This window comes from Alnus glutinosa, chromosome 9, assembly GCF_958979055.1.
Source record: "Alnus glutinosa chromosome 9, dhAlnGlut1.1, whole genome shotgun sequence".
Classification (NCBI taxonomy): Eukaryota; Viridiplantae; Streptophyta; class Magnoliopsida; order Fagales; family Betulaceae; genus Alnus; species Alnus glutinosa.
This window is the reverse complement of record NC_084894.1, coordinates 17197555-17216404: the sequence shown is the minus strand read 5'-3', so window position 1 is coordinate 17216404 and position 18850 is coordinate 17197555. Positions and strand designations below refer to the sequence as shown.

General features: G+C 34.3%; 1 protein-coding gene across 2 annotated transcripts in view; it reads right to left on the bottom strand.

The window, feature by feature from the left end:
- LOC133878528 (protein-tyrosine sulfotransferase) overlaps window positions 1-7801 on the bottom strand; it is a 29078-nt gene extending 21277 nt beyond the window's left edge. The window contains exons 1-8 of one of the 2 annotated variants that reach the window (XM_062317088.1): window positions 7422-7801; window positions 6811-6881; window positions 6183-6360; window positions 6012-6083; window positions 5057-5345; window positions 2613-2753; window positions 2158-2262; window positions 1899-2046 (exon numbers count right to left, since the gene is read on the bottom strand). In XM_062317088.1, the coding sequence (XP_062173072.1) occupies window positions 1899-2046; window positions 2158-2262; window positions 2613-2753; window positions 5057-5345; window positions 6012-6083; window positions 6183-6360; window positions 6811-6868 (991 nt within the window). In that variant the 5' untranslated portion in view covers window positions 6869-6881; window positions 7422-7801. The remainder of the gene's footprint in view (window positions 1-1898; window positions 2047-2157; window positions 2263-2612; window positions 2754-5056; window positions 5346-6011; window positions 6084-6182; window positions 6361-6810; window positions 6882-7421) is intronic. The other variant, XM_062317087.1, reaches the window with a different exon arrangement.
- Between the last annotated feature and the right edge of the window lie 11049 nt (window positions 7802-18850).

Genomic DNA, 18850 nt, shown 5'->3' with positions numbered 1-18850 from the left:
TTACCCTTATAAAGATACCCACCCCTCTTCTAACTCTCGTCTCCCTCTCAAAAAAGAAAAAGAAAAAAAAACCCTTGGGTCTCTTTTCTGAGAACGCCTAGTGAGGAAGGAGGTGAGGCTCTCCTCCCTCCCTCCACTTCCAATTCCCTTCCTCTTTGAATCCTCTAGTGTTCTTTCTCCTCCTTTTTGGACTTTCTGTTTTGGGTCTTTTTCTTCTTCTTGGGTGTAGAGCTACGGTGGTTGGGAGTAGATCCACTTCTGGGTCCCTCACCGGCTTGCTTAACCGTCAACGTCACTTCAGTGGGTGGCCGCCGCACCAGTGTTGCGTGGCTGTTTTGGTTCTTTTGCATCTTGGGTTGTAGATCTACGGCATTTGAGTCCTCTCCGTGCACATGCCTCACAGGGGGCCTCTCCTCTTCTCCGTCGTCGACACAGCTGCGGGTGGACACCACGCACCTTTCCGGCGTGAGTGGCTGAGGGCGTGTCTGAAGTTTGGGGGTTAGATCTACGGTGTTTGGGGCCTTTTCACGTGCGCACCTCACTGGTGGCTTCTCCAACTGTTTCCGCATCTTCTCCAGCGTTTTCAACAGCACTCCTACACTCGTGGCGCCACCACCTCTGCAGTTTTTATTTATTTATTCATATAGCTCTGGTTTTTCCTCTGTATTTTGGGTTTGCTTGTATTTCAGCTTCAGTCGGCTCAGGTTTTTGGGTGTTTCACTTGGGTTTGTGGGTTTTTTTGGGAGGGTTGTTCGGGTTTTCGTGTGGGTTTTGGGGGTTTATTGGGTTGGGGTGCTTTCAGAGCAGGTTTAGGCATTTGATGGGGGCTTCTATTGTATTTGGGTTTTCATGGGCTTCGGGTGTTGTGGGTCCTTATGGGTTTTCTTGAGTTCTTTTGTGGGTTAGCTATGTTGTTCCTGTATATACTACCTGTGTACTCGGGGGTGCCTTACGCTTTTTTAATAAAATTTCCTTACTTATCAAAAAAAGAAAAGGGTTACCCTTAAAAAGAGCACACTTTCCAACTTACCTACTTATTTCCTATCCCTATTCCCTCTCCCTGCGGGTATTGCAAACCGCATGGAGAGGCTTCAGTGCGATTTCTTATGGGATGCAAAACAAGAATTTCAAAGATGTATGTGAGCGCTATAACTAAGAGAGTTTTCTTAAACTTTAGAAGCCTCAATTTTTATCTTCTATCCTACTACACTTTTAGCTTGTCCATCCTCTTGTACACTTGATCAATACTTAATGAATACTTCTTTATTTTATGTAAAAAATAAAAAAATAAAAAAAAAAAAAAAAAAAACACCCCTTCATATCCTTGATGCATATACTCCAATTATTAGAATAAGTAACTACATTAAATGAGTAATGCTAGATACTATATGTTATCCTACAATTGTCCGAAAATGTTGACGTGGCACTCCAAATCAACCATTTGGAACTTTTTTTTATTTAACAGTGATTAATCTAATGATTAGTTGGGAGTTCCACGTTAGCCTTGTTGGATGAATGTTAGATATAATTGTAGTATCTTGCATTTCTCATATTAAATAAGACAAGGAAAGCAAAGGAAAGCAAAACCACTAAAAGAAATGCATCCAAGACAACTAAGAAATCGAACTTTTCAAAATTTTAATACCAGCTTCCTATTGTAACTTCGATTAATGAATATGCACAGAAGAATGGATCATTTCCTCGGGAAGCAGCACAGGACAAAGAGGTTCTTATGATCAAAGAAGCTACAAACTTTCATAATACCAACATCTTCAGCGAGACGCAAATTAGACCTTTATCATACTCCACTAAAAAACTTTATTTGCTCCAATTTGACTATTTGAATTTACTACTAAGAGAAAAGGAAAAAGAAAAAAAAGATTTGCCACCAAACTAACCTGGTTTGTCGTGAGTTACACTACCCATACTCATGTTTGATGCTCTCCGCTGGGAAATCACCTGCGCACCAACCACATTTGCAAACATTGTTGCAGATTCTTTGTGTTCCTCAGTGAGACCAACATATAACATATCGCCCAACCTCTTCTGCAAGATTTACAAGCATCTACCATGATATGCAACCATAAGGAAGAAAACTATCAGAGAAACAATATTATGACTATATTATTCACAACTTTGCAAAGCTACTCATCTCACCTTCGCAACTTGAAGCACATGTTCACCAAGAATCTTATACTGTTGTACACAATGGCGGACCTCATGTGATTCCGCTAGATAAGAGTTGTTTGTCAATCCTGCAACCTGTGAATTAAAACAGTCAGCCAGATATATTAAAGTTAGAGATATATAGAGCAAACAAATTTCAAAAATTTGGTGATTTATAGACACAAGGGACCTACTGTGTACTTGACTAATTCCAGGAAGTCCACATCTATTGGTTGGAATCACTTCAAATATATATATATATATATATTTCTTTTTCACACACAATCGAGCCACACAAGAAAACGCACTATCCCTCCCTTTCATCTTCAAACCTCTTTCTTCTTTTTTTTTAATAAGTTCAAACCTAATTTTTATACATATATATATATATAGACACACACACACACAAAGAGGAGCTCCATGTTGCTTATAAGTGCAAAGACTACCTGGAATGTGGCCCCATTGTGAAGGATATCATGAGCAATAGGGTTGTTAATGTATTCATGTAATGGCATAACCATATCCTCCATGTCATAGGAATCATTGCTCTTAACATCATCTGAGTGCCTTTGTCTTCTAGCATCTCTCTATACAAAAAGAGTAAAAACACATGATACATATGTAACCAGAAGAACCATTACAATACTCAAATGCCTGTAGTATTTTTTTTTTTTTTTTACTTTATCAAAAAAGAAAACAAAAAGACTACAGCCATTCGAGCATTGTACGATAATAAACAAATTGATAACTATGCTGTTCAAAGAGGAAAACAAAACACTTCTGACCATCTTGGATCACAGCACACAATGTTCACAGGTCCAATCAACAGATTTAGCAAGAGAGAGTCATTGCGGGGATAGATAAATAGATAGGGAGAGAGAGGATCAACGTGGAGTACTTTCTGATTTCAATGGCAAAGTAACTTACCACAGTTTAATGTCAAATTAAAAATCAGCATACAAGGGAGACTACTAGACAAAGTTTTTCCCTTTGCAATTTCAATTTTTCATGAATATTCATACATAAGCAAGGTATTATGGATTGAGTAATGCTAATGCTAGATTCTACATTTTTATCCCAGAAGTATCTCATAATGTCGATGTGGCAGTACCAACCAACCATTGAACCGATCATTATATATATATATATATATCAAAAGTTAGTTGGTACTGCCACGCCAGCATTGTGAAATACTTTTTTTTTAATAAGTAGAGAATTTTATAAAAAGCATAAAGGCGCCCCTAAGTATACAGGAAGTATACAAAAAGACACCAAAACAGGAAAGAGAGGGGAAGGGGAAAAACACCCGAAAAACCCAAACAAAAGGAAACCAAGAACCCCCTACAAAACCAGCCCACAAAACCCAGAGACTAATACATCACATTAGGCTGCTTTGCCTTGTCCCAGCTAGACCAAAACCTCTGGCATCATAATTACTAATGTTGTGGGATAAAAATGTAGAATCTAACATTACTCTTATGGATTTACTATTGTTTTGGGATAATACATTCACATATTTGGAGACAAACATTGTCTTACTTTGATAACACTTCTAGAAATTTATATGGTTATCTACATAAGAGGCCATTAAATGAGGGTAGGGTACAGGTTGAAAATTTAGTAGGGGTGGGCAAATTATCCGACTACCACCTACCGACCGCTTACCGAACTACAACTGAACCAACATCGACTGCCTACCGACTCTACCGACAAAGTTGACTTAACCGACTTAACCAAACTGACTTTATCGACTTAACCGAACCGACTTTATCGACTTAACCGACTTAACTGCCTACCGAACGTTTTGTGGGCAAATTATCAGACTACCGCCTACCGACTCTACCGACAAAGTTGACTTAACCGACTTAATCACCTACCGAACCGACGCCCACCCCTAAAATTTAGGGCCTCCCACCCGACAGGGGTCGGTAACAAGTATTTCAATTCCGAGCCAAACCAACCCCCTTAACCCCCAACTCAAGGGCTAGAAGGCAGGTCGGAAGGTCAAGTTGGGCCGACACAACTGGTCCATTTGGTTTGGGTACTCTTTTGGTTCATTGGAGTAGGATCAGGTCAAGTTTTTCCCAGACCCCTAATTAAATATATCACTTTGGCTCACATAGCATGGTAAACAGCATTCCAACTGCTCAACTCCCCCATCAAAAGAGCTTGCCCTTTAAAACCTATTACTCACAACACAAACTCATATGCACCAAATTTTTTAATTTTAATAAGTAAGAAAACTTTATTAAAGAAAGCGTAAGGCACCCCTAAATACACAGAAACAACCAAAGCTAACCCGCAAAAACCCACAACACCAAGCCCATGCACTAAATCATTATTGCCGCAAGTAAATTAATGTGTGCTTCTTCCAAGGAAAGTGTTAACAATATTCTTTTGAAGCAACAACATTGGCTTCCACTATCTATTACAAAAGGACAAACAAATTTAAAAAGCCTTCAATGAGACATGGGCTCTAAGGCACCAAGAACTTATGTAGACTATATACTCCATAAAAAGGTATTCAATCAGACTACCTCCCATTCACAGCTAGGCCAAAATATCTCTAGAAGTAGAGCTAGACTATTTACTAGCTGAAAATGCTATAATGCATATGGCGATTTAGCCCCAATTATGCTAGACTATTGTGAAATAGATTTAGAGAAGTAAAAAGGAAATGAATACATATTTTTTATGACAACTCCTCCTTATAAAACCATAAGATTCAATGAAGTTTGATCTTTGCATTCTTGTCACTTAAGTTTAAGAAATAAAGAGGATAACAAATGGCAATAAAGAATGTTATCTTGAAAAGTAAAATGAAATTAAGAGAAAATCCTGCAGTAGTTTAACAAGGAAATATATATATTAAAAAGAAATAAGAACGCACCCGAGCAAAGAGGTCTTCTCTCATCCACGGAACCAAATACTTCCATGGCCAAATATCTAGTGTACTAACTCCACGAATCTTAGCCCGCAAGCGCCCAGCCATTTTCGTTGCAGAGGTTAAATTAGGATGCACCAAAAATCTTGCTGCCACCTCAACTGAAAATTCGTAAGTACTGAAAACACGGTCAACTGGATTCCTAAGTATTGTCACCACAGAAGTCCTTTGACTGGGAAGTTTGGACATCATGCTATAGTCATCATGAGTAACCAACAACTTGCATTTTGGCTTGCTTCACAAGATACAAAGTAAAACCAATTTGTAAGCAAAATAGTTAGGTGATAACAGAAGATTATAGTTATACAGAATAACTATTTAAGTTGCTTCTGTCAAGCTTATTTGTTTTCATGCACCAATAATTAACATGAAGATAACATGTTGACCTAGTGGAAGCACTTGAGCAATATATTTAAAGACTCCACCGGGTAGCTTACAAAAAACCCTGTTCAAATCAACATATGTTGGAAATTATAATCAGAAAATATTTATGTTTACGGTTAATGCCTGAAGACACTTTCATGCCTGCAAATACTCCTCTTCTTCAAAATAGTTCGTTCCCAATGAATATAGATGATTATACTAGAAAAAATAACTTGGTGGTCAAATAGTCGAGGGATAATACTAAAGTCATAAAACCTTCCATTTCTCCCAACATGGAGCCCCCACCACCTTTGTATAAGTTGTTGTAAATAGAAAGAAGCTTCCTCCACTACTAAAACTCTATAATTCTACAAACCATTCTAGCCTGTTAATCCTCAACCACAGCAAAGAATTAATAGCAACTATTGCTATAAAAAGTACAAAATGATTGGAAAAGGTAAATGCTCAGATTAAGAGAAGGTTGATACACAATAACAGCCCAGGTTTGATTAGAATAAAAAAGAAAGAAAGATGGTACCTCGGATCAAACCGCAGCTTATCGTAAGAACGCGGGCATTCCAGAGATCTAGAGTACAACTTTTTCAAGAAGCTGCAGGTATAAAATATATCCAGAAGCAGAAATTAATGTGCTTGTCAAAAAGCTAGTGATCAACCTTTAGGTGACTGTACTATGCCTTTATGGAATTACCAATGGAAATATGTCCGGCCTCCTGTTCTGGGGACATGGAGGAAAAACATTAAATCCTGCAGTGTGTGTCTGTCTTCTTTGACTTCTTGATCAAGGGAAGAAAACGCCCACTTTTTTACAACTCTTTCACAATACCCAAAATCACTCTTCAAATGAGAGGCATTCACTAGTATTGAAACTGGACCAAGAAAAACCAGTTAAAAACCAGCAGAGCAGTGATAGCCATGTGGAAAGTAAAACTAGGAAGAAAAAAAACGGCTCTAGTAATCTATTAAAGAGTAACATATATACAGAAAGCTAAAAACAAAAATCTATAGATAGCAACGATCCCATATTTTACAACCAAATTGGGCTCACTTGTGCATAAACTTCATCTTCAAACTAGACCCACCTAAATTACTGATATAAACACTAAAACTCTAAACGTATTACAAAAGAAATCACAACTTGATGAGCCTGGGATGCAAAAAATTGGTAAGGAAAGAAACCCAAAAAAGATAAAAGAAAAGAAAAACAACAGCACTTCTAAATAGAATAAGAAGAATTAACCAGTTCCAACCAAAGAATGAAATAAGAAGCAAAAGATAAAAGAGGAGGACCATGGGAACAGAATTCTGGGGATACGTACTCAAGCCCAGAAGCATCAGTAACATCGAGAATTTTAGAGTAGGATCCATCCACCTCATCCAATTCTAATCACTGCCAGCCAAAAAAGTAAAGCCACAATTGCATAATTAGAACAAATATTAAAAGAATAAAACGCTTGCACTTATAAATAAAGTTTGCATGAAGAGAAACCTTAAAAACAGTAACGTAGGAATTAAAGCTTAAAAGCAACAAAAAAAATGCCTATAATCCAGTCCTTATTCGGGCTTATTCCATTTTTATACACAAGCACATCATAATCATATTATCAAATTACGGTTACGATTCTACGGCTAATGCAGAAAGAAATCTTCCAATTTTATCGTTCAAAGAAGCTCCAGTTAGCTAATTACACCCAAAAAATTTCATTTTCCCTCTAGAAAACTCTTTGAACAACACTGACCAGAAATTTTCGAATTAATGAACCGGAAATAGGAAAAGCGAAGCTCCGATTACTAAAGAAGTCCACAAACAAAACCCTAACAGAACCAAACGACAAGAACAGAGCCGAAATCCAAACATCTCGACCGGAGGAACATCGACAAGCATTAATCACCAACAACGAAAAAGGGAACAGAATTCGATTGGGCCAACCTGCACCGATTTTCGGGACCTCGTGCCGAACTCTGTTGGGGCTCCACCGGACAGCCCTCGCAATCAATGGGGCCCAACCTGCACCGCCCCACCCCCGACCTTGTCGAACCTTCCGGAGATCCTCTTACAAAAGTTTGCCAAGCTTCATTTTCTCGCCAGCCAAACGACACTTGCCTTGATTTTCTGGCCCTTCTGTCTCGGGAACATTGGGTTTTATAGGGCCGGGAGTTTCCACTTTCTGTGAAGATATGGCATTAACTGCACGTAATCAGAGGAGATTTCAAGAACGCAAAAGTACGCTGGAGAAGGCGCAGTGGTGATGCTACGAGAATGTTGTTTTTTTTTTTTTTTCACGAGTACATCGAAAGCTATTTACAAATAACAATAAATGGTTGGGCGAACAATAAATTCCAAAACAACCAAATCAGAACGGATCGTCAAAAAAAAAAAAATTGCATAAGGAAGCGGGCTAAAAATTCTTGTTACCAATAAAAATAAAATAACAAATAAATTAAATTAAATTAATAGTAAAAAATAAAAATGAAAATGGGGCACTAGAAAAAGTGGTTTGATAGGACATACCAAAAACGGCACAACCAATAGGCCCATGAGAGTCTTCCTCCAAAGGTCTCTTAACCGGTTAACCCTTCACAAACCCCCCACAAATTTTTTTTTAAAACAAAAAAAAAAATTAAAAAAATTAAAAAATAAAGAAAAAAAAATAAAGACCGCAACAACAAAGTACAAAGAGAATCACAGCAAAAAGGAAGACACTAGTGGAGGTCAGATCGAAGCCACCAATAAAGACACTAACACGGGGTCCGAAGAAACTGTATAATGAGCCGCAACCAGATTTGGAGAGCAACATAGGTGGTGGCATGGACGACATAAGTAATTTTAAGCGTATATTAAGTGTCCATCAAAAAATGAGGTGGTTTTTAAAATCATCATTTGATCAAAATTACACGCTCAATGGTAATTTTAAAAGTCACCTCATTTTTTTTATGGACACTTGATAGACACTTAGGCCTCGTTTAGTTTGCGAAATGGCCATTCCATTAAAAAAATGAATAGTTATTCCTAAGAACAAAAGGTAGCAAAATGGAAGGCTATTCATAATCCTTAGTTTGGTAAGAACACATATTTTAATTAGAATTCAATCACAATTACTAAAAAAAACCCATATTTTTTAAAAAAAAAAATTAAAAAGAAAATCAAATTATTAAAAAAAAAACAAAAAACAAAAAAAAAAATAGAAGAAAACCCATGGGTGGCCGACCACCCATTGGGGTGGTCGGCCGCCCACCAAGAGTCGGAGGTGGCCGCAACCACCCTCGGAGTGGTAGGCCACCCCCGAAGCCAACCCGGCCACCTCCAATGAGAATCGGGGATGGCACAGGTCACACCCAAAAGCGATGGGGGTGGTCACACCACCCCCGGAACGCCTCCGGGGTCCACCGCGAGGTGTTCCAGGGGTGGTGCGACCACCCCCGGCTCCATATGAAAGGTTTGGTTTTTTGGTTTTTTTTTTAAAAAAAATAATAAAATATAAAATAAATGTTTTTTCTGAAAAATATTGCATTTACCCTAAGGAATGATTATTCCTCTCATTTTTTAGAGGAATAGGTATTCCTCTTCGTAAAGGAATAGGTATTCCAATGAGAATACCTATTCCAAGGAATAAACCCATACTAAACAAAAGAATGACTATTCCATAGGAATAGTCATTACATTCCAGGGATCTATTCCGCAAACCAAACGAGGCCTTAATGTACATGTAAAATTATTCGGGCAACATAAGCCCTAAAACTATAAGAAAACAACAGGAAAAAAATAAAAATAAAAAAACATTAAAAAAAACCCTAAGAAAAGCAGCACCGGTGAGGACGTGAGGGCTAGGGATAGGCGTAGAGGGCGACAACAAGGGGCATAGGAGCCAAAGAAGCAGAGGGGCGGTGCGGTGGAAAAGGTGAGTGGTGCAACAGATCAAAGAAGGTGACAAAGCAATGGTCAAGATGATGAGACTACGATTTTAGGAGGAATGGAAGAATTCCTTCAAATAGGCAGAAAGCTCTAGAAGGAAAGTGGAGCTTCTTTTTCTAAGAAGAGAAAAACTCATTGGTGAGAGCTTCATGTGGAAGGGGGCGGAGGGGAGTAGGAAGAGTGCAAAACCAAAGAATTGTCCCTCCTCCTCAAGAACAGCCGACTAGCGTGGAGAGCAAGTTGAGAAAAGGTTTTTTTTTTCCAAAAAAAAAAAATGGAGAGCAAGTCTTTAAGGTTTTTTTTTTTACAAGAATGTTTTAAATCATCCATAAGATTGAAAGTTAGAATATCTAAGACACCGCTTTTTAGTGACAACTATTTATTTACTAAATTGAGTTCGTATTTGTCAACCCCAAATTTAAAAATAATTGGACAGTAAAAAAGTGTCATTTTAGTGGATAAATAGTCACATATAAGGATGTACAACTAGTTGCAATTGCAGTTATTTACTCATAACCTCAACTGGAATATTCTGTTATTTCCATTTAAATAACCGCAACCAATAGACCGGTTGTTGTTATACCAATTACCAATTATCCGATTATTAACTAGGTAACTGTTTTCATACATTATTGCTAAAATAATTAGGAGCAGTGCTCCACAACCATGCCCCGTGCCTCTAGAAAAATTATTTGGTTGAGGTTTTGAGCGCTATTGAGTGTTGGATCAAAATTTTCCATGGGAAGAGCGAGGTTCAAAGATGCAGCTTGTTGTACTAAGCATAATTCATTGGTTAAGAGATACCATATAGATCATCTATGGAGATGGAGTCCAACTTGGTAGTAACTGACGTGAATAGAGAATCACAGTCCGATGGTAGTCCAGCCAATATATATATATATATATATAAACCAGTTATCCAATTATTAACCTGTTTCCTAAAACACTATAATCGATAACCGAAATCGGGTTACCTAATTATCCGGTTGCGATTCTTTTCCCTTTTTTGGTTATCCTTTTAGCGGTTATTGGCGATTATTTGTGGTTAATAACCGCCATACTTGTACATTCCTAGTCACATATATATGCTAGAAAAGTCAAAAAGTGAACATTTTCCAAAATTATACCACAAGGTAGAAAATTCAAATATAAGCTTCAGTTTGACTCAATCTTCTATTAGACTTAGTTTTGTTTTAATCAAAGTTTTAAGTTTAAAAAGTTAATCTAGACTTTTAAATGGTTAAAATTTTATGAGAAAATTTCTAAATTTTAAGGATATCTTGAAAACAATTAGAGAGAACTTCATTTATAACCCCTGATCTTTTATCACTTTTTAGAAAAGAGTACCCAAACTTTAAAAAGTGTCAATTTAGGGTATCTATCTTTCAAATTTTTTCAATTTCAACCCTCCATTAAAATTTTCACTTAAATCCTATCAAAATTCTCAAAATACCCCTCCTTTTTTTTTTTTAGGAAATAAAAAAAAAAAACAATTGGTAGGATTTATGTATTGGTCAGAATTTAATGGAATTTGTAAAAATACTTATACCTGAATGTTTGAAATTTTTATAAATTTTTCAAAAAATATAAACAAAGGGGTATGTAGGGAATTTTGATAAGATTTAATGAAAAATTCTAACAAATGGTTGAAATTGAAAAATAAAAAATAAAAATTGAAAGATAGATATCCTAAATTGACACTTTTTAAAGTTTGTGTAGCTTTTAACAAAAGTGATGAAAAATCAAAGGTTATAAGTGAAGTTTTTCCAAACAATTATAAAAGCTTAATGATATTGTTTCCTTAACATTTTCATTGGTTTCTATAAATGAATTTAAGAGTTTCAAGTTTTTTGAGTGCTACAGAATGTAGCGCCTTGAATTTTAATTCATGACTAAAAAAGCTTTAATTTTGAGATTTAGACTAAATTATAATATTTTATTGATAAGTAATAATTTTGAAAAAAATTAAGGAGGCACGTAGATATTATGAAAAGGAATTATGGTTGATAAAATTTAGTTAGAGGTTTTGATTTTATTAAAGAAATTTGTTTTAGGCTCTAACTTTTGTTAAGTGTAGTATAAAAAGTAGAGGATTTTATTTGTGACTAAGGGAGTTATTTTATGTTGCAAGTGATAAAAATAATAATGCTAATAGTACCAATATAAAATGATAGTTTGGTTGGTAATAAAATAAAATAAAATGATAAATAATGAAAGTAAAAATGATAAAATTTGAAGTAGCATTTAGTCTAATATTTGGATCAAATAAATTTAGAAGAGATTAAATAAATTGCTAGTTAATTAAAGTTAGTAGCTTAGTTTAAAAAAGAAAATAGAGAGGGTTAACATTATATTTAAAAGGTAAAATTGTAAGTTAAAAGTTAATTTTTAATATATATATATATATATATATATAGTCTTACTGAATAAATGGACTTTAGAAAATTTAGTTCCCTTACCAAAAGTAGAGAATAATGTAACAGATTTGGATTATGTTACCCAAACAAAAGATGGTACTATAGGATTAAATTTCCAGTCTTATAGAAAAAATCATGTTGTCCAATTACCTTATGAATCAAATTTTAATGAAAAAACAATATCGACAAAAGCTAGGCCTATTCAAATGAATCAAGAATTATTAGAATATTGCAAAAAAGAAATCCAAGATTTACTACAAAAATGACTAATAAGGAAAAGCAAATCACATTGGAGTTGTTCAGCCTTCTATGTTCAGAAAAATGCTGAATTAGAAAGAGCAGCCCCTAGATTAGTCATAAATTATAAACTATTATATGAAGCTTTAAAATGGATAAGATACCCAATTCCTAATAAAAAAAATTTACTTTCAAGATTATATGATGCTACTATATTTTTGAAATTTGATATGAAAAGTGGATTTTGGCAAATTCAAATAGATGAAAATGACAGATATAAAACTGCTTTTACAGTTCCTTTCGGACATTATGAATGGAATGTAATGCCATTTGGATTAAAAAATGCTCCCAGTGAATTTCACAATATTATAAATGATATTTTCACTCCTTTTACTGATTTATCTATTGTTTACATAGATGATGTTTTAATTTTTTCCAAATCTATCGAACAACATTGAAAACATCTACACACCTTTGTCCAAATCATAAAAAATAATGGATTAGTAGTTTCACCCACTAAAATTATTCTATTTCAAAATAATATTCGTTTCCTTGACCACAATATTGTTCAAAATACCATTACTCCCATAAATAGGTCTTTACAATTTGCAGATAAGTTTCCTGATGAAATAAAAGACAAAAATCAGTTACAAAGATTTTTAGGAAGCTTAAATTATATGTCTGATTATTATGAAAATCTTAGAATCATTTGTAAACCTTTTTATCAGCGATTGCAAAAGAATCCTTCTCATTGGTCTACTCAACATACAGAAATTGTTGGGCAAGTTAAAAACATGTCAAAGTCCTTCCATGTTTAGGCCTTCCTTCTCCTAATACTTTCAAAATTGTCGAAACAGATGCCTCAGAAATAGGATATTGAGGTTTCTTTAAACAAATAATTTCTAATTCTAAAGAACAATTAGTCCACTATCAATCTGGCATATGGAATACTACACAACAAAATTATAATACAATCAAAAAAGAAATTTTAGCTATTGTATTATGCATTTATAAATTTCAAGATGATCTTTTAAATCAAGAATTTTTTGTCCATGTTGATTGCAAAAGTACAAAAGATGTGAAAAATATTGCTTCTAAGCAAATATTTTGCCTGATGGCAAGCAATTTTAAGCTCTTTTGATTTCAAAATTGAATAATAAAAAGAAATCAAATAATGTCCCTGATTTATTAACCTGTTAATTTCTACAGGGAAAATGAGTAAGCCAGACAAATCAAAAATTCAGAATCCTGGTGATTATGCCATGAATAAGCAATCATCTTAGACTAATCATTCTTTCACTTCTCATTTCATGAATATTGTCCCAACCCAGAATAAATTCACTATCTTAGGAAATTTTCTTCCCTTACCATCTAAATTAGCCACTTTTGCTCAAACAACATCATCTTCCTCAAAGGATCATTCCTCTTCAAAATTAGACAGCATAAGTTCTCCTTCTCCTGGACTAGCAATACCTACTTTTTCCCAACCATCACAAGTATTGCATAAGTACAAATCAGTCCAACCAAATTTATTTCCTATAGAACATGAGTATCAGGATATGAAAAATGTCAGAGAATTAGTAACAAAAGTGTTCCCTCCAGGATGGGATTTTATGCTAGAAGAGCAAAATAAATCTCAAAATTTTTATGAATTTATCCTAGTTGACTATGGATCAGTAATTTTATCTCATACTCCTTGTAAATTTGACCCAGAGCATAAAAGAATTGCTTTTTTCTAAATATACAATTAAATGCAAGAATTGAGAGAAGTGCTAAAAGAGTTTTATTTCTCGATGATTTACAACATTACAGGCATGACATATATATACAGAATATGCTAGCCTTCAAGGCAATTCCACAGAATGTGGGATTGTCAGTTACACGTGATTATAAGAGATCGGATTATGGGGTGTAATTACTAATACAACAGGCATAGTTTCCTTAGGGGATACTTGACAAATTAAGCAGAGATCTTTCCTTGAGAGGTGCTGTAGGTCTTGCCTTTTTTTAGTATTGAAGAGTGATGGTAATTGGCCTTTCTTGTTGTCGTTGGAAGATCACATTGAATGGCTGTATATTTTCCTTTTTCTGAGTATGCAGGATATGTGGCATGATTTGTGATGATCCTAGCATTAGTGGCATTGGATTCTACAGCATGATTTGCGGTGATTGCATAGGTGTCTTTGGCTGAGTGTGCATGATTTGCAGCATAGGTGTCATGTTGAGAGGCAGCATGCTTTTCTGCATGATCTTTGGGAATTACCTTGGTGATACGTGTGATAGCTAGGCTAGTATCACTAACATCCCCCCGCAAGCTAATCAGAGGAGGCTCAATCATTAGCTTGGATTTTAGGAAATGAAACCGAGCGGTGGATAGACCTTTAGTAAAAATGTCAACAATCTGATCATTGGTAGAGATGAACTTGATGAGGATATCTCCATTGACAACCTTTTCTTGCACAAAATGGTAGTCGACCTCAATGTGCTTAGTTCGGGCGTGAAAAACAGGGTTAGATGCAAGTGCTAATGCATTAATGTTGTCACACCAGATCACGGGAACAACAGGAAGAGGGACACCAAGCTCCTTAAAGAGCATACGCAACCAGAATAGTTCACAAGTGGTAATGGACAGGGCTTAGTATTCTGATTTAGTGGAAGATCTGGAGACCACCGGTTGCTTTTTAGCACTCCAAGAGACCAAACAGTTACCTAGGTAAACAACAAATCCAGAAGTGGACCTTCTATCATCAGGGCAGCCTACCCAATCCGAGTCACAAAAGGCTTAAAGTTGTCTGGAACCAACAATGTAGGTTAGGCCATGATCAAGGGTCCCTTTGAGGTAGCGGAGGACCCTTTTGGCAGCAGTCTAATGAGTGGTAGTGGGACTATGCATGTGTTGGCATAGTTGATTGACTGAGAAGGAGATTTCAGGCCTGGTAAGAGTACAATACATCAATGCCCCCACAACACTTCGGTACTCAGTGGGATCAGAGAGGGTGTCACCATCATGGGCAGACAATTTGGTACCAGCAGGACACGGGGATGAGGCAGGTTTAGCACCAAGCATCTTGACACGGTGCAGGAGATCAGTGATGCATTTGGTCTGACTGAGGTGAAGTTCAGTAGAGGTGCGGGTAGGGGTGTAAACGAGCTGAACTACTCGTGAGCTTACTCGAGATCGGCTCGAATAAACTCAACTCGTGCTCGAATCGATTATTAAGTGAGCTACTCGTGAACACGAAAATCAAACTCAATTATTAAACGATGCAAACTTGTTTAAACTCGACTCGACCCGACTAAAGCTTGTGAACCCGCTCGTATAAGGATCGACTCGTTTATTAAGGCTCGACTCGTATAGTCGTATATATATATAATGAATAATATACTATGTGTATTATGTAAGCATAAATTAAGTAACAAATAACAATAGTTATTGGTCAATATATATTAATTGGTCATATTTATATAAAATAGTAAAAATGAATAATATCAATAATTAATTGTTAGTCATATGATATAATGACAATCCAGATACTTAATCAAATTATTCATGTAATATAATAAGATTATAATTTATAGGATTATATGATCATATAATAATATAACATTGTACCATACTACCATATGACATTTAATTTATGTAAATATAAAATATGCAATTACTTTACTATATGCTATGAGTATTATCATTAAATATTTAATAATCATTACATACGGGTTGTTAGATCATGTTAATATGTTAAATATACTATCATATGATAATACTTAGATCATATGATCATATAATATTAGTATTATTAGTAGGTAATTATGAATTATGATAAATTTGATAATTATGATTTATTACTCGTAAATTTATAAAAATCATACTTAATTACTTATTATAGATTCATAGATAATCTCATAAATCAAGTGATATGATATGATTCATAATTTATAATCATAAATATATATACATATTACTATATTAGTAACATATATAATTATAGCTATATAGTGTCATATATGATATAGACTATAGTATACAAATTCATACTAATATAATGGTTTAGTATTTAGATACTTAGTTAGATACACTCATACACTTAATAAGTATGATTTATGATTTTAAGTATTTAATAATTATTAGTAATATTTAGATGCAACGAGTCAATGACTATGTATATAGATTACATACGTACGTAATTATGAATTCACATTATTCATATGATATAATGACACTTATGAAACTTAATGATATTATTCATATATAATAATAATGTGATTCATACAATCCCAAATTAAGTTATTAGGATTGGAATTACTTATATATTAATTATAATGATAATTCATAACTTGTAATCACAATTCACAAGTTATAAATTATCATTATAATTTAGATCATATGATTTAACATTGTGCTATATAACCGTTAGTTGTTAGATATGATCTAATTAGTATTATCATATAGGACTATATGATAATATAATAATTATCATTGTAAGACATTGTTAATGTTTTAACTTAATATAAGTTAGTTAGTTTTTATATTGACTGTTAATTTTTTTTTTTTTTTAATGCCAAAAATAAAACGATAATGCTTTTTTATTCGAGATCATATGATAGTGCTTAGATTATATGAAAACATCATTATCATGTATATGATTTATATCTATCTATATTAACTTATTAAGTATGTAAGTATTGAGTAAATCCACATCACATGTAAGTATTGTAATCTTATAATTATAATTTATAAAAGATCTTGAAAAATTCATGTTTCATTTCAACCTCCTCAAGCATGAATTTCCGATTCCGACATTATAGGCGTTACCAACATACCATAGTAGCACCTACCCGGCTACCCGGTTACCCTAAAGAGTCAAGATTAATTGAGCTTGTTATTTTTATTGCTTCACAAGCTTTTGTCATTCGTGCCAAATGCATCATTTCACAACATATTAGATAATATATATATATTCATAATTCATTAGTGGTATTGTCTAGTTTGAATTTTTCATATATATTAATTATCTTATTTTATAATTCGTCAATATTTGCAGAATAATAGAATTTTTATTTTATGAATTTTTATGTTTTCCTATTCTCCATACGATGCCATTTTTATAAAATTGTTATCAATCACTATTCACTAATATATAAATAAAAATTAAATTACAGACAAAAGTTGTTTTTCCTTAAATTTATTTTTTTATTCTAACTTTATATGGAAAAGCTTTTATTGTCATTTCATCTATTTTACTTGAGGAATAAACTATACAATTAAATTAATATATTGTGGAATTCTTGAGTAGTACTTTATATTATATACGATTTTTAAATTATAACCATTATTTTTAATTTGTGCAATGTCTCCTCAAATTATTACCGGAGTTTCAATGTTTTCCATTTGCGAAAAAATAAAAAAAATTACTCTTAATGAAAATTTAGAAAATAATTTTATTTTTTTAAAAAACGGCCAAAAGGCAGTGTGTGATGTGCCAGTGAAAGTAGGATGCTTTTTTTTTTTTTTAAAAAAAAAAACAAAAAAATAAATGGGTAAATTGAAACATTCGTTTTGTACATATTTGATAGACATGAAACGAAGCGTTTTTACATTGTGTGTTAAAGCTATGTGGCTTTATCGCACCAAATTACGAATTATATAACAATTTATACAGTGTTTCTCACACACGAATAACATGGTAATTCATCTGATCCAACAACTTAAATTTAATCATCAAAACTGATTTCAACACACTGACTCAGCTACACGCCTACACTGCATCGTGACCGTTTATAATAACAAAACTGTAGTATGAAGGTCTACCCATGCATAGCCAATTTTCACCAAATGATAACAGTTCCCTAATGACCACTACAGTCTACAGTCCACTAGGAACTAGGTTATAATCACCTAACGCACCTCACCTGACGCGCCTGACCTGACGCCGGAGGAGTGACGAAGCTGCAGTGCTGAGGCCAAGATCGTGAGACGCCGACACGTGTATTGCTTCAATCTTAGTGATTTTTCTAGATCGTCCGATCATCCAAACCAAATCATGCGTGAATCTGAGCCGTTCATTTTGAGATAATGGGTTACAGCTATACTCAACTATTTACTCCGAGAAATTATATGGTATTGCAAATATCACGTGTTACTTCTCATTAGATAAGATCCAACGACTTAGATTTTGATCTTGAAAATGATTATATTAATAAACGGTTAGGATTAGAATTAGATCCGATTTTATTTGTAAGCATGTGCATACAATTTTTTTTTATTTAAAAAAAAAAAAAAAAAATTGGACTTGACGCCTGACGACTGACGTGTTGACGCTCCAGTTGCCGAGGGCTCGAGACACACGCAGTGACCCGCGTAACACTTCAATCTTCGAGATTTTCCTGGTCGTCCGATCGTCCAAGCCAAATCATCCTTTGAATCTGAGCCGTTCATTTTGAAACAATGGGTTACAGCTATACTCAACTATTACTCTGAGAAATTATTTGGTGTTACGATTATCACGTGTTAACTCTCATTATATGAGATCCAACGACTTCAGTTTTGATCTTGAAATTGATTATAATACTCAACGGTTAGGATTAGAAGTGGATCCGGTTTTATTTGTATACGGGGGTAGGGAATAATTTTCCAAACAATTTTTTTTGTTTAATTATTAATTATAGATAAAAAATAAAAATAAAAAAATTGAAATTTAAAATTTTGATTTTGAAACATGGACGTTATTTTTGTTTTTTGAAAAAAAAACCCCCCGGCCACCCGATTTTTTTCGTCCTTGAGAACTACAGTGT